The sequence below is a fragment of the Anabas testudineus genome, chromosome 15 (assembly GCF_900324465.2).
Source record: "Anabas testudineus chromosome 15, fAnaTes1.2, whole genome shotgun sequence".
Classification (NCBI taxonomy): domain Eukaryota; kingdom Metazoa; phylum Chordata; class Actinopteri; order Anabantiformes; family Anabantidae; genus Anabas; species Anabas testudineus.
Genome location: NC_046624.1, coordinates 20,203,829 through 20,220,499, shown reverse-complemented (window position 1 = coordinate 20,220,499; position 16,671 = coordinate 20,203,829). Strand labels below are relative to the sequence as shown.

Sequence of the window (16,671 nt, the reverse complement as noted above, 5' to 3'; positions counted from 1 at the left end):
TATGACATATTAAATATAATGGAACTTTATCGTTACTCCTCCTCCACCTGTCCCCTGGCTCAGGTCGAGGATCCCGATCCAAACCCTCCACCCGTCCGCTCCACCCGTCCGCGCCACAGTTTGACGCGTCTCCACAGAGAAGCAGCGTAAATACTGTGTTGCCAGGTTGGAGAGAATCCGCCTTTTAGCGCTGTGGTGTTTTCCCGGATCCACCCGGATTAAGAGGGATGGAAGAAACCGGATCTGGACTCTGTGAAGAACACAAGTATCAGCTGGAGCGGATCTGAAGGGACGGTGGTGCTGACGGAGATGATCAGGTGTTGAAGCACCGGATGGACACGTTACTGGACCGGAGACACACACGACGAGTATCTGACGGTGTCAGCTCCTCTCTCCGCTGCCGGTGAAGTCGGAGCCGCGGGTGGTGTCCAGACCCTCAGACGCTTCCTCCTTCCTCCTTCCAGGATCCACGGCCGGCCTGGCACCACTGGCTGCGCGCAGGGAGTGAATCATCGCTTTCATCGGGGGGGGGGGTTCAGGGATGCTGTCATGTCACTGCACCCTTAAAACATCCCAGGCAGGCCCACACCGAGGCTCCTCGGGCCCAGCCAGTCCCGACCGTGTGTCTGCTCTGTGCCATTATTAGGCCGGTCCTCGTTTGGAGCCAGCATGGAGGAAATCCTGCGAAAGCTGCAGAGAGACGCGTCCGGACACAAGCATAAAGGAATCCGCGACGCCTGCGTGCACGCCTGCGGTGAGTGCACTGGCAGCCCCCGGCTCCCCAGCTGGGGGGTGGAGGGTGGAGGGTGGGGGGTGGACAAGCGTCTGCATCCACCTGCTAGCGTTTAGGAAACAGACACAGCCACAGTCATCTCAGAGGCCTCTGCTTTAAAACGCAACTATCTTTAGAAACAGGGAAATTGCTATTGTTGGTCCTAAATTGACGGTGGTGTCCAAGTCCAAGTCCATGAAGCTCCTGCAGCCAGAAGATCTGCTGTGTTTGTGTAGAAGAACCAACAGGGACTGTTGGCTGTTAGAAACTCATACACCTGTGAAGTAAAGACAACTTCTCATTATTCAGCAGCTGCTTTTTCTTTTTAATAGGGAAACTAACTTTTCCTGACTACCAGGCTGCTCCTGAATGCACCTCTAGCCCCACTTCAGTTCATCCTAATGTGAAGTTACATGTGTTTACTGTAAAACACTGCTGGATGTGATGTGACTGTGTTCAGATACACCTCACACAGTGTTCCCATAATTACCTGGTTTCATGGCTGAATTATTCTTTGTGTTGGAGTCTTATGGGAGACAGACAGTTTAAAATGCTTATCGTTACATTTGAAAGCAGCATGTGAGAAAAATATCAGAGGATTATAAACATGAGTATCACGTGCACCATAGACCTGGTCCATAGGTGTGAATGTGATTAGTTGTCTGTCTCAGGGTTCGATTGCAGACTCTTAAGAAAACTTTCTCCTATCAAACACTGTGAGAGACCTGTGGTCCACATATTACTGAGACACACCTGAGCAATTAGTGTCAAGTCTGAGGAACAGACTCGTCACAGGTCGTCAACCGTCGACTTCATTAAACTGTTCCCACAGAAGATAAGAGTCAACATTAACTGGAAGGAGGCGATGGTGGGATTTCTAAATACAGAGTTTAGAATTGAAGCAGCTGTGATAATAGATTTTAACAAACAGTCGTATTATGATATGATGCATGTGACATACAGTAAGTCACTCAGTTGTTACAGTTTGTTGTTGTTGTTGTTGTTGTTGTTGTTCTTCTTATTATTATTATTATAATTATTATTATTATTCAAGGCCCTGAAAACATGAGGCTGTGTTCCTTGGATAAACGCCGTCCCAGCCGTACAGCAGCCTAGCAGAAGAAAAGCATGACATCATAACAACAGCAATCATTAGGACAGTTATTTTTGCTGACTCACTAGTCCTTTAATACCCTGCTAATTGGGCTGTCAGGTTAAAACGATTCTCAGTAGAGGGACTTAGAGTAACGTAGAGAAACCACAAAGAACCTTAACAACAGGAAACGATTTTCAGGATAGAAACCCTGTGCCAGGTCAGGGATTTCTCCACCGTTTCTCTTTCTTTGCTAAACCGTTTACAAGTCGCGTCACTTAATTTCATTGAAACAACCTCGCACACAATTTATAAAACCCAAGTGAAACCTGTGGACGTGTTTTGTGCTGACGTCAGTGATGGTATTATTAGTGTTAGTGGGTGTGATGGGCAGCCTGACCTTTTAGTGGAAGATGAAACTCTGTGACACAGCAAGAAGATGGATTCACGTTGTGCTGATGAAGGGTGAATCGTGTGTCATGTGAATCACTGTATGGCTGCGCACACACTCCGAGATCACGTTTAAACCTAACTGGGCACGACCAAAGTGTTGTGCAGACCTTGAAAGCACACACTCCTTCTCCTCTGACTGTCACGGGTTAACAGTGTAGTTTGAGGTGTGTGAGAATGATGCCAGTAGACTCAGCCAGTGAAGGGCTGTGCAGTGACAGACACAGGGCACCAGTATGGCAATATTCAGGGTAGTCTACACTAAACCTTGAAGCATGTATGCAACATGATAGCCTGTGCAGGGTAGCAGGAGATTTTTGTGATTTCAGAAATATCAGCAAGTCTCAAATTTCAGTTTTCTAACAGGAAACATGCAGCACACAGCATGACGTTCAATATTCATCACCCGAGTTCATTTCAGCAGTAAACGTGTTACTTTTGATTTGGTGTGATTACACAGTTTTCTAATTTAAACTATTTTTAACTGAAGATGACTCACAAATCACAAATGTGTAGATTCATTTAAAGAAAGCCTCATTTCTGAAACAGCTTCTGTGGTTTCTGTCAAACATTATTCAAACAGGAGGAAATATAGTATTTGTTAGTGAGTTTTCAGTGATGAATTAATGCACATTCAGTGCTCAAGTGAGTATTTCTGTCAGCAGGAGACTATTTTTGGACATCTGTGGAGCTCTATGGCACCGACCGATCAGATACAGCAGCCATTTAAAATGTGTTTGTAAGAAAATATATGAATACTACATATCTGATCTTTCTGAGCCCAACGGACAGAGGATGCTGCAGCGGGGAATTCATTTCTTTTGTTTTAGGTAAATTTAGTAGAGAACATAACTCTTATTTTTATCTTTACAGAAACTCTTGAGTCTCAGAATGGATCAACCAAAATTTCTTCGTCACAACTCCGGTAAGTTCAGTTTAATTTCATAATTTCATCCCTGCTCACTTCACACAAAGCTTGAATGGCATGAAGTTAGCAGAACATTAAACAGAGTGAAGATATGTGTCCTGTGTTGATGGGAAATGGTCATACGACTGTATGTAGTAGCCTACATGTAAATGAGATGTTAGCTTTGCTGGCACATCTGAAAAGCTCGGATTCAGTAGTGACACTGTTAACTAGTCAGCTTTGCCTTGCAGCTACAAATACTCTACAGCCTTTGTGCTTTACTGCAGCAGGGATCAGATAACTGAATATTCAAACCGTTCCTGAGTCAGCCCTCTGGCGTACATACATCAATTTTACACAGAGTATGATTTGAATGATTAAATACTTCCTGAGTTGATAATGCAAACACTGCAGGCTCAGGTTGGGGCCATTCTGCCAAAGACTAACTGTCCAAGATTGTACATGTAATACGTCGGCTCTGAAGCAAATCCAACAACACGTTGTCATATTGTTCACATTGTCTGGTGACTCTGAATTTTCAAAAGGAGGAGTTAGACTGAAACAACACATCAGTACTTTGATATAATTCTAATTGTTATAATGAGAAACAGCGTCATAAACTATGACCTCAACAATAACGATAGAATCCAAAACGTGTGAACAAAACCTGATCACAGGCTTCAAGTAGGATTTATGCAGGCCTGCTCTTTTGGATTATACTGCATTGGATTATACAGGTGTTCATCTTATTGAGTCCATGCCCTCTGAGAAAACCAGATGGATATTTAAAAATGCAGACAGCTGGTCGCGCTGAGTGTAGCCAGAAATGTGTGGATTTCTGATGTGGCTGCCAGACGCTGTGCTAAAGTGTTATATGTCCTTTCACAGCACTACTTGGTGGACGGTATCTTAGTGTTTCATTGCAGAAAGTTTCGAGAGACCTGTGATTCTTGTAGCTTGTCTGTGAACTAAAGTCTGGTTGAAAGTGTGTAAATGTGTAAAATGTCAAAGTAAAGTGAATGACGAGTGGCTGCTGCCGTCAGACAGTGATGATGGTGCCATAAATTCTGCATGCTGTTGGAGCTCAACACTCCATAAATTATTCAATGAATAACCTGTGTTGTTTTATTAGAGATGATTAGATTAAATATTGATGATAATGTCTTTGTAATGCAGTGTGTTGTTCCTCAGCCAGTGTGTCTCTACAAGAATGATTTCAAGCCTCTTACTGTAAAATGGACTCTCAGCCTCTCAGACAACGACGACACCTACAGTTCTTTTACAGACTGGATAGAACAATAGTCCTTTGTGAGGGATAGTTGCTATGGGACAGCTTTGGTTGACAGAATGATAGTTTTGATTGAGAAAATGTATAATTGTTGATTAGTGTGTTTGTGCCACCTCATTGTTTTCATCTTGCTATATTATTAGTTTGCTTATAAGTAGAGACTGGACTCAGCATAAATACTGACTTCTGTGCCAACTGTGACTCTTTGCAGCCTCCTTTGAAACTGTGCAGTTGTGACAGCTCAGTCCACTATCAACAGTGGAGCACGGTGACTCACCCAACTACAAATAATGAGAGGGAGACAGGGCGAGAGCGAGTGTACAGCACAAAGCAAGACAGAGCAGAGAAACTGTGAAGAAAAAGAGGCATGTTCAGCTTAGTGGGTTATTTAACAGACCCTGGATTAACTGGATTAAACTGGTTTTGTTTGCCAACATTATGTTTTTACCTGAGTAAAGTCATTCATGAATTTATGAAGTTATTCTTTAATAAATTCTGACATAAACACTTCTGTTAGTGTGCTGCAGCAGTTAGCCTCCTCATAGTGACACATGAATAAAAACAGTTTGTGAGCACTGAGCAGAACATTAGTAACTGGTTACCATTTTTAACTGGGCTTATTCATTTATTGTTGACACCATGTATCCTGTTCAGGGATGTTTATGAAAGATGCAAAGTTTTTGCAGTTATTATTGTTGTAGATCATCCATCCGTGTGCAGCAGGGTGGATGCTGGTGTCTGGGTGAAGTTGAGAACTGTTTTGTTTTGTAGCTCCTGCTTAAAATGATGTTAAGTCATTGCAACCAGTATGGGCTTTAGTGTTGTTTTTCCAATTCAGATTGGAGCACAACAAGTTTATTATGGTTAGATACACAATCACTGACAGCATTAATAGGCTGCAGATAGTAAAGAGGCATCAGTATTTTGTACCTGAGCAGCTTAGACTTTTAGATTTATATAGACTCTGTCTATATAAATGTCATTGATGCATGGAAGTCAGTGTTGGGAGAAGGAGCTCTCTGTCTCTCTCTGTTTTAACATATGCAGGGTTGTCTAAAGCCGAAAACCTAAAACGAAATAGATGGTTAAGAGAGTCAGACTTCCATCTCACGTTCTTATGTGATTAGAGAAGCTCTGTGTGTCTGTGGTTGATGATTGATTGATCGTTCCTGCTGCGCTTCTCTCGCTTGTGATTTAATATTCTTAACTTGAAGTATATACAGTGTCACTAAGAGCAGGAGAGCGAGAGGCAGATCTGGAGTTCATCATGGAGGTCAAGACCAAGAGCACCTCATTATCTGCTGCTGTGTTTTACTTTCATAGCCCCAAAATATCATCATCTTCATATTTATTGAAGTCCGAGAACAACAGTATCTGTGATGCACGTCAACTCATGCAAATATGAGTCACTCCCATCTGTTTACTGTCAGTTTGACTCTGACTGGATTATGTAGAATCCCAGTGTTTTGCTCCAATAGTCAGGTTTTACTGAAGACGTCGCACAGAAAGCATGAATGATGCCACAGTTGTTGTAACCTGTGCTTGTGTTTTTGTGCTTCCAGAGAACACTGTCTGCTGCCTCTCCAGATGGCTCTGGAGTCTAAAAACACCAAACTGGGACAGATGGCACTAACTGGAATGCAGGTACTGGGAAAAAAGAACACAACACGAATGTAACGGTTAACTGTAATTAAAAATATCTGTGGGTTGCAACAACATTAGTTATATTTTGACATGACGATGGTCTGTCTCTGGATGCCCTCTTCCCTCTGCTTTCTCCAATCAGAAGCTCCTGTGTGAGGACAGGTTTGTGGGTGGGGGTATGGAGGTGGAGGTCCTGGAGAAGCAGCTGCTCAGCCAGATGTTGGAGGCCATCAGAGTCACCCCTTCTCTCCATGAAGACCTGCAGGTGGAAGTCATGAAGGTGAGAACTGTGGATGTACGACGTTGCTATTTGCCCCGGGTCCCAGAATAAATTAATCTCTGGATTCTGCTAAAAGATGTGCGTTTTTAAAAGTTAACTTTCTTTTTTCTGTACAAAATTGCACATTTCACACTCAGTCTGTGGCAGTTGCTCATTAAAATGAGCAAAGACATGTACAGTAAATAAGCTCAGCAGATGAACAGCTCCCCCTGAAGAGAATACTGCTTACATTGCAGCTTTTTAGTTTGCATTGATGGTTTCCTGTAATTTGGCCCCTCTGCTCTGCTCTGCTCTGCTCTGTTAGGCACCTCATGTTGTGCTCTCTCTTATTTTAGCTGACAGATCCTCCAGCTTGTGCTCAACTCAATATTGACTAAAGTTACAGTCCTTTTCTCTGAGCTGTTAAATTGGTCTTCTCCACATTATGAAATGCAGTAGGTGCATTCATCACAGTCTTAATTCTTTCTTTAGAAAGCAGAAGAGTGTTTGTGTCTCCTGTGTGCAGGTCCTGCTGTGTATCACCTACTCACCAAACTTTGACATTAATGGAGACTCCATCCTGCGGATTGCTGAGGTAGGTTAACCTGAAACAGTTTGATACACTTTGGCTTTATCATCAGATATTTGATATTTTACATCTAGAAACAAACAGGGAAATGTATAAATGACATCCCTTGTTCAGCTGCTGTTGGGAATATTAGAGGTCGTTATGGGCAACGTCTTTTACCCCAAACAGTTATTGGTTAACGACCATCCTGCACAGGTCATTATAAAGGAACTGTTGTGGTGACTCCAGACAATAGAAGGCTGTACAAGACTTGGGTAGACTAGAATAGTTTCCTGTAAGGCGTTTAAAACTAAATGCACTGTTCTCATGTCTGAAACTGAACGTTCTTTCACTTTTTCATTGGGGAGCACTTCTTACCCTTTAATGTAAAAAAGGACGTTTGAGGCACAGGGTTTCTTTGTGGTCACAGTATTGATTTAACGGTCCCAGACGGCACCATTGACAAATGCCATTATCCTAACAGTGAACTGTGAAGCAAGTGGTACATGAACTCATTCGTTTTTAAATGAGAGGCTTTGCTCCATCTGTGTTGACCCAAAGGCCCTGTCTCATGCAGTAATCATCAATTATTCACAAAGTTGAGATGAGGGTTCCTGCACACACACAAACACAGACAAGAATAGGGACTGGCACATTTGAAGGAGACTTTTGAGATGAAAAATTTACAATGTGAACAAGGAAGTGGCATATTGGAACAATCTAGCTGAAGAATGTTTTGGTGCACAAACTCTACCAGAGATGGCTGGTGCTCAGAATCACAACTCACACAAAGCTGTGTTCCCATTCTACTGTATCTGTCATTGTTAGATGCAAAGTCACTCAAATCCTCTTTTGTAGAGGTCTTCTGTGGATTTTCCCCGGCTCTGCACAACTTTAAAGGACTCTGGTAACATTAGAGGATTGAAAATTCATCCTCTGTGGGCTTAAACGATGGCTCTGGAAAGTCTTTATCTTGCTCTGTTGTGTAAAATGGCGTCTACAGTCAGTTCTGATTCACAGTAGCTACAGTTAAGTGAAATTGACACCCAGCAAAATTGGTAATCATCAACAGAGCCTGGTGAAGTTACTTCTTCTGCATCATTTTCACAAAGTTAAAGAAACATTTGCTTTGTGCAAAAAAACCTAACACATGCTACATCCCATTATAACACAAGTAGTGTATTCACACTGTCCCTTTTGGAGAATGTGTCTGGAACATACTAAACATAAGGATTAACAACAGAGGAAACGTTTCTGTTGCAGGAGTGGATTCATGGACATTTTGATGCGTCACTTAAACTGGATCACAATACAAACACAGCCTCTAGACATAGGGCCAAGTTACAAAGTTTCTGCAGACTCCTCTCAAGAGAATATGTGACAGTTTATTAATAATTCCCCTGAGGAGGACACAATACAAGAATGATCTAACAATCACACACAGGGAAGCTTCTGGGGATGCTTATCCTGAGCAGAAATGTAATCAACTAAAAATGTCATCTGTGTGCAGACCTGCCACCCCTGTTATCTCCAAACAAAAACCGAAATGTCAAAAACTGTTAATTATTTTCCAAATTGCAGATAGTTATCTTTCCTGTAACATCACATCCCTCAGCAGCAGCAGTCCCTGTACCCAGGTTTGATGTTTGATGTCTATTTACAGCTCATAAAAACCTGGTCAACATTTTGTGTTAATGGGACCTGTGCTTCCACAGCCAGCCATCTGGTGTGTGTGTGTGTGTTTCTGTCTGTGTTGGGTCATAATACTCGGTGGCTGGAGAGTCTGTCAGCACCACTTTATTAGATTTTATTAGAAATGTTTAAAATGGCACTGGAAATGCAGGGGCACCAACTAGCAGCTTACTATTTTCACACCTCTCAGCACACATGGTTTACAGCTACTCCAGGGTCCATTTATTGTCTTGTACATTAATTTGCTAAGATAACATCCCGTCAGAGAGAGGTCTCTCTGATTGGTCTGCCTATAGACGCGGACAGACTTCATACTGGCTTGGACTGTCGCAGCTCTTGCAGCCGCAGGTTTAGTTTCCTCCCAGCTTCTGCTTTCTTTTGGTCTGTTTTTAAGTTTCTTCCCTGTCGAAGTATCTATGATCACAGTCTTATGAACATTCGCCAAGTGAATCCTCCTATTGTCCATTAACGTAATCTTATATTTAAATGAATTATTACTGAAGGTAAATTATTAAGTCACATTTCTACTTACACTAAACTGTTGCTGTCAACTTAACATTAATGGCCTGTGATTAGTACAAGTCTTGGAACTAGAGGAATCGAAAGGTGTGGCTTCCTCCCCTGACCATCTCACACACATAGAGTTCATACTGCACTTACTGCTGTTGTCAGACACAGCGATGCAGGATGTATTGATCTTTCATTGATTAAGCACAGATGGTGTAAAACATCCCTGAGGCTTTAAATCTTAATATGATTATCTGGGATGCTCTTTGTTCAAAGCATAACAGAAGGCTGTGCCTGTTAATTCTCAGCCCCTCTCTGCTGAAAGGATAGAAGAGATCTTTGGTAATGGGTAAAATAAATCCTGGCCTGGGTTCTGCATTATTGACATGTTTTATAACTCCTCCCTTCAAACCCAGCCAGTTTTGCTCTGTAAGGATTTGTGCACTTGAACAATCCCTCTCCCAATCAGTGTTCCACTCATTCAGTCATCACAGTATTATTCCCAAGAATTTAGCCAAGCAGTGTAAATTTGGATTATTTTGGTAAAAGTGGTCAACGGGCGAGTTCATCTTGGTGTTGGTGTCTGTGGTTATTATGTTTTGAAAAGGTTTTCCTTTCCGACTGCATATCGCTCTAAACGTGTTCCAACTATTTAAATCCCAGAAAACCGTGTCTAATCATCTACATGAACTAAACCAACTCTAAACTAAAACCTTAAAACAATTCTGAAGATAATTTACATGGGAGTGAGCTACGAGTAGGCGTAACACGGGCAAATAAACATCTACCACTTTAATTTTCCTACCAAGTCAAGTTCTCCACACTGAATTATCTGAGTTTAAATTTAATTGAATTAAAATTTATTATGACAACAAATGGAAAAAAAAAAAAGTTTAAAAATATTAATACATGCTTTCAGTACAGGAGAAAAAGAAAATCAGTATTTAGTGAAATACAAAAAATGAACAGCCATAAAGTCAATTCATTTATAAACACATTCAAAAAGGAGAAGAAGTGTTACCTTATTTGATCTCACCCCTGGAAGTCAGCTTCTAGTATCATTATCATATAAATTCGACTGAAGGAACAATGTGTTGGTGTGATGCAGAATTCAGCTTTATGAATGATTCGATTGTTCTTTGTTGGAGAATTGTCAGTGAGTGCGTTTTTATAGTTATTGCTTTATAGTTAGTTTGTGTGTAAGTGTTTGCATTTACTAGAATAAATGTCCAATGTGTTCTCCACCGTTTTCATGAGAACCTAATACATACAATACACTTTACTGAGCAGTGCATCATGTTCTCAGCTGCTGTCCAACTGCTGCTACCTTCCAGAGATCCTCAGTGTTTACTCTGTGACCTTCTCTTCTGGTTGGAAAATATGTGACACACTGTGCCATCACAAGCCCCTGCCCCCATCCGTGTCCTTGGTCCGGTCACCACGGTAACCTGTGACGCCAATGGAAACCTCTCACAAGTCTCTCTGACAGATCAGAGTCTGTCTGAGACTTTCTTGGGACTTTGCGTCACAGCGTTTCTGTTTTCATATGAAGGATCACACAGTGACAGATGTTGTTGTGTGCATGTGTGTGTGTGTTTAGGTGTGTATTGAGACCTATGTGTCCAGCTGTCACCAGCGCAGCATCAACACAGCAGTCAGAGCCACGCTGAGCCAGATACTGGGAGACCTGACTCTGCAGCTGCGACACAGACAAGAGGTCACACACTCTTATAAAGCTCACACCATACAGTAGACGCAGCAGCTCTGTCTGCGTGGATAGAAAACAGGCTCACAGTAAACATCCCTCTTGCTATGTTTTGCTCCCCAGGGTGCAGATGGAGAAGAGGTGACTGCACCACCGCTGCAGAGAAGAGGTACGTCCTTCACCTCAGCAGTTCTCATGAGCAGCACTAGAAAAACATGCCATGCTAAGCGTGCAGAGCTACGTACAGTTTAATCAAGTGCCGTTCAGGTTATTAGAAACACCTCAGACTATGATACAGTCCAGCACTACACCCTCACTATGACCTCACTGTTTAAACATATGATTAAATTATGACCTATGACCATGTCAACAAAATCGAACCAGTATCGACAAAATAAAATAGACTTGATAGAAACACTAGTGCATTGAATTGCTCTGGGCTGTACAGTGTTTAATTAAGCAGCCGCTGAGTGTAATTGCTTTCTATGGACATTATTGATGGACACTTTAGGATGTGATTCTCCAGCTACAGCACACTTATCCTTCCAGCATTAAAAATGCTCACAGGGAAGTTACAGGAAAACTGAAACATTCTGGGAAATGGATGTATTTCCAAACTCTGGATCTTCTTTTTCCACTTTTCTCAAGATTCATAAAGCTGCTACTTTCTGGACTTTTTGTCATGTTTAGTGTGCAGCACAAACTATTTTATAGCTGTCATAAAACCACTGTAATCACCTGTCTGCAGGTAGTAAGAAGACAGGGCTTCTTTATGATTCACTATGAACAGTCTCTCTTTCACTCACACACACACACACACACACACACACACACACACACACACACACACACGAACGGTGTAGATGGATGCCTCTGCAGACAGGGCGCCTAACGGGTTCACAGAGGAGGTATTGATTTACTTTTATTCATTACAGAAAAATGTGGAGGTGTGTGAGAGAGTTGGACGTGGGAAAGTAATGAGAGTTTTATCACTTCATGTACATATTGAATAAAGATAAAGTAGGTTTTGTGATTTCTCCTGGTTATGGTGTGTCTGTGTGTGTTTGCAGATATTTCTCCCACCAGTCAGGCTCTGTATGAAGATGTGGTGACAGTTCTGACAGTTTTCTGTGAGAAGCTGGAGTCAGTGGACAGGTAAGTTCACATTTAAATACAAAAAGGCATTTAAGGTATTAGCATGGCTGCAAACAGTCTGGGGATTATTATGACATACACCTGTCGATAATGAGTGTGAAGAACAGCAAACACGTGTTTAAGAGTTGACGAGGAACACCTTTTGAATTTAGATTAAAACATAATAATTATTATTATTATAAATTCTGAGACTGTCTGACTTTTAACACATTTAGGCTTTTTGTGTATATTTCTCCAGTGAGAACCAGCTCCTGCAGCTGCTCTACCTGGAGTGCATCCTCTCCATGCTCAGCAGCTGTCCTCCCACAATGCACCTGTCCAGAGGTTTCACAGACCTTGTATGGTAAGAATAGTTAATATTATGCTTCTGTTTGAACTTATCTACATTTTATGAATGAATTGTTTTTCTTCTTCCAGGAAGCAGCTGTGTCCATCACTTGTGGCGATCATGGGAAATCCCGTCAACGACAAAACCATCACTTCCCACCACGGTTACATGGGGCCTTCAGAACGAGACCGGCTTTCAGAGAGACTGAGTCTAGGTAAATGGATTCAAGTGATACAACACTGTGGTAACGTTTGGTAAGTTGGAAGGAAAATGAGGAGGCTTTATGTTCCTGTTTCTCTCTTCCAGGAATCAGCCAGGAGGTGGATTCCTCCACTGGAAGTGTATCTGATCAAGGCAGGGGCTCTGGCTGCTCCTCCAGCGCCCCTGCCAGGATTGCGCCTGTAGTGCGGACAGTGTGTTACATCGCAGCAGAGCTTGTGCGTCTGGTGAGCTGTGTGGAGTCAATGAAACCGGTGCTGCAGTCGCTCTACCACAGGATCCTGTTGTACCCGCCTCCCCAGCATCGGACAGAGGCCATCCGCATCATGAAGGAGGTGGGTGGAGGATAGAGTAGGAGATTTTTCTCCAAATGTGTTTTTAGATACAGTCCTACATCTGGTTTTCACTTGATTGAATATGAAAATCAACTTGCAAACACCTGATGTTTAAGATATGAATCACTGCATTTAATGCATGTAATATATACATGTGGTACGAAGGGTTACATCTGAGTGTATGTGTTTATGTGTGTGTTAGATTCTGGGTAGTCCTCAGCGGCTTTACGACCTTGCTGGTCCATGTGTAGCTGAGACTGAAACCAGGAAGCGCTCTTTCTTAAAGAGGAAAGCCCACTTGGACCTGTTAAAACTGTGAGTAACTCATGTCTCTTTATTCTTTATTTGAGGTTTTAGGTTTTTTTAAAAAGTAGAAAATAGTTTTAATAGTTTAGTTTAGTTTTAATTGTTTATTCATAGGCAAAATAAATTATGTTTCCTAATTAAATCAATTCACACAGACAATCTGACAGAACATAGATCGTGATCACAAGGCCTCATGAAATGTTTCAATAATGAATTCAATATAAATTCTAATTTCAAGAAAAGCAGTTCAGGTGTGTATTATGTCTGTTTCTGCTTCCTCTGACAGAGTGATGGACGGGATGACAGAGGCCTGCATGAAGGGAGGTATAGAGGCGTGTTACTCCTCTGTCTCCTGTGCCTGTGCTCTTCTTGGTGCGCTGGATGAGCTTTCACATGGCCGCGGCCTCCAACCGGACCAGGTATTCTGCCCAGACATAAAGCAGGACGCTGTTTTAATAATGCACCTGAAATGAATAAATAAAGTTGTAGGACTTTCCATAGATGTTGAAACTGCTTCTCTTTATTTCCAGAAAGTATCCCAGTCAGCCTGAGTTGGTTTGGAGGAAATAATCCTGATATTCAGCAGTAACATAGCAACTATATTTTCCAGGCTCGACTTCTCCTCAGACGACTGGACGATCTAAAGGACGAGACGGAGTCAACACGTGAGTCGATGGAGATTAATGAGGCCGACTTCAGGTGGCAGAGACACATCCTGTCCTCTGAGCAGGCTCCCTGGGACCCCAGCTCTTCTTCCTCCAACGTAGCCACAGCAGGGGCCACTGAGCGCAGTCCCGACATAAGCATCAGCATCACCACTGAAACCGGTCACACCACCCTGGATCTGGACGTAGGGGAGCTTGGCCTTGGACTGAGCCACACCACACCAGAGGAGTGTGGGGAGGATGCCCGCCTCCCCATGTCCTCATCCTGCGGCGTCCAGGAAGGGACTAAACCTGAGCCGAGCCTCCAGTCAGACCATGTAAACCACAGGGAGGAGGGGGGTGGAGGAGGGGAAAATGGAGGAAGAGGAGATAAAGAAAGAGCTGCAGCAGGTGGTGTAGGTGGAGGAGGTGGAGGAGGGGCAGAGAAAGCAGGAGTGGTGGTTCCTCCAGATGTGGTGCAGCGGAGTCATGCCCTCGTCTACCCTGATATAACCAACTTCCTGTCTGTGGAGTCCAGAACCAGGTCTCACCACGGGGCAGGGTCCCGATACAGTGAGAGCAACTTCAGGTACAAATATGTGTGTATGTGTGTGTGATGGTTCACTTATTTTTTCTTTCAGTTGAATTATTATCATGCACTTAAACTCTTACTTACTGTAATACAACTGTCAGTCCACTGCCTTAAACGCTGAGGAGGAACAGTGACATAGAAATACTCTTAATATCTTCTGTCTATTTATCCACCAGTATGGAAGAACAGGACTTGTCACGCACAGAGTTCGACTCCTGTGATCAGTACTCCATGGCTGCTGAGAAAGACTCCGGGCGCTCCGACGTGTCTGACATTGGCTCTGACAACGTCTCTCTGGCTGACGAGGAGCAGCAGACACCTCGTGACTGCCCGGGCCACCGCTCCCTGCGCACGGCTGCCCTGTCGTTCAAACTTCTCCGTAACCAGGAAGCCGACCAGCACAGTGCCAGGCTGTTCGTGCAGTCGCTGGCAGCTCTGCTACCCCGGCTGCTGGGATTGGCCACGGCCACGGAGGTGGATGTGTCACTACAGAACTTCTCCTCCACCTTCTGCTCTGGGCTGCAGGCTGGTGAGAGAGGGAGGGAGCAGGACTGTGGATTTATGTGGTGATGTGACATGATTTCTTATTGTGTGTGTGTGTGTGTGTGTGTGTGTGTGTGTGTGTGTGTGTGTGTGTGTGTGTGTGTGTGTGTGTGTGTGTGTGTGTCTGTGTGTGTCTGTGTGTGTCTGTGTGTGTCTGTGTGTGTCTGTGTGTGTGTGTGTGTGTTAGCTAAACCAACACAGGGTATTTACTGAGGGTGGAGCGATCTGATCTGTTCAGCAGCCTCTTCCTTTATTAATCTGCTCTGTTGGCAGCAAACTCTCCGAGTCCCAAACTGAGACCTTAACTGTTTGAACAGTGTTTATGAAATACACCTAAACACTTTATTCACTGAGTCATTGCTACAAAAGAAACATTTGTGTTAGAAAAAAAAATGGTTCTTTTCTAAACTACAACTCCCATGGTGCCTTTCAATGAGAAACAAAGGGACACAGTATAAAACACTTCAGAGATGTGTACATTTAGGAGTGATTTGTGTTTGCTATTAATAATAATTTAAACTACACATTTACAGTTAATAATATTCATATTCATCTCCCAGTTGATTGTAATGTGCAGTAGGATGTATATACTCTATATATACTATATATATTATATCTATATATTTTACAATGGATCACTGCAGGGTAGGAATCCTTTAAGCTCCATAATCCAGCAGTGGCAGTAACAGGGAGCCTGCTGGGAGAGATTAGGAGTCAAATTAAACTGTATAGTTAACTGAGGTAATGATTTGGTTGAGGTTGTAAATTCCCAGTGACTGTCTGTCTGTCTTACTCCTCCGTTTCCCTCCTTCTCTCTTCATTTCCCCCCTTTATGCTCTCATCTTGACTCACCCATTGTCACACTCGCATTATAATTCTCTATGTACAGGTGATCTGTAAAATCAGAATTTCTCCGACACCTCCTTTCCACCTTTCTCGTCAGGTGGGGTCCACTCTCCAGGTTTTGAGGCAGGTGACACTCTGAGCTGTCAGTCTCTGATGAACGCAGACGGTCTCTACCTGGTGTCATACTACGCTCTGCTGCTCAATCTCAAATTGTGTTGCTGTGACTACTACAGGCGACGAACTCTTGCACCTGTCCTCAGCCTGGTGAGTGTTCTTACTTCCAGAAGATCAGTTACCCTTTACCCTTTACCTAACCCTTTCCAAAAATAACTCGATTAACACAAGGAAACACGAATGAGGTCAAACTAGAAGCATAGAAACACAATCTGATGCCGTGTCTGTGTGTTATCCATTGTGCAGAAGGAGTTTGTACGTCTGATCCAGAGCAGCGGGGTCCTCGTGGTTCTGTCTCAGGCTTGGATCGAGGAGCTCTACCACCAGGTGTTGGAGCGCAACCTGCTGGCTGAAGCTGGGTACTGGGGCTCGCCAGAGGACCACACACTGCCGCTCATCACCACGCTGATAGGTACACACAAACCTAATGTGGTGCAAATATAGGCGTCATCTCAGGGGACTCCAATCACACGAGGAGCTCGTGTCCCAGTTTGGTATGAGGGATGAAAACTGGTCACTCCCATTTTCTCACTTTTTATATACCTGTTATCCTTCAAACTTTACTGCAGTCACTCTTACGTTTGATGCAGAATATAATTGATACAAGCAAATGTATGTGATAAAAATGACACAGACTTGTTTAC

At 43.1% G+C, this 16,671-nt stretch overlaps 1 protein-coding gene across 5 annotated transcripts in view; it reads left to right on the top strand.

Annotated features, from left to right (window-relative positions):
• Positions 1 to 180: 180 nt before the first annotated feature.
• The window catches only part of arfgef3 (ARFGEF family member 3), a 36,466-nt gene continuing 19,975 nt past the window's right edge, over positions 181 to 16,671 (top strand). For 3 of the 5 annotated variants that reach the window (XM_026355335.1, XM_026355334.1, XM_026355331.1), the window contains exons 1-17: positions 181 to 754; positions 3,189 to 3,240; positions 6,073 to 6,154; positions 6,297 to 6,434; positions 6,940 to 7,008; positions 10,781 to 10,897; positions 11,009 to 11,054; positions 11,956 to 12,040; positions 12,279 to 12,383; positions 12,458 to 12,582; positions 12,675 to 12,922; positions 13,125 to 13,237; positions 13,515 to 13,647; positions 13,839 to 14,461; positions 14,641 to 14,993; positions 15,951 to 16,117; positions 16,274 to 16,439. In XM_026355335.1, coding sequence (XP_026211120.1) covers positions 670 to 754; positions 3,189 to 3,240; positions 6,073 to 6,154; positions 6,297 to 6,434; positions 6,940 to 7,008; positions 10,781 to 10,897; positions 11,009 to 11,054; positions 11,956 to 12,040; positions 12,279 to 12,383; positions 12,458 to 12,582; positions 12,675 to 12,922; positions 13,125 to 13,237; positions 13,515 to 13,647; positions 13,839 to 14,461; positions 14,641 to 14,993; positions 15,951 to 16,117; positions 16,274 to 16,439 — 2,707 coding nt within the window. In that variant the 5' untranslated portion in view covers positions 181 to 669. The remainder of the gene's footprint in view (positions 755 to 3,188; positions 3,241 to 6,072; positions 6,155 to 6,296; positions 6,435 to 6,939; positions 7,009 to 10,780; positions 10,898 to 11,008; positions 11,055 to 11,955; positions 12,041 to 12,278; positions 12,384 to 12,457; positions 12,583 to 12,674; positions 12,923 to 13,124; positions 13,238 to 13,514; positions 13,648 to 13,838; positions 14,462 to 14,640; positions 14,994 to 15,950; positions 16,118 to 16,273; positions 16,440 to 16,671) is intronic. The other 2 variants (XM_026355333.1, XM_026355336.1) reach the window with 2 other exon arrangements.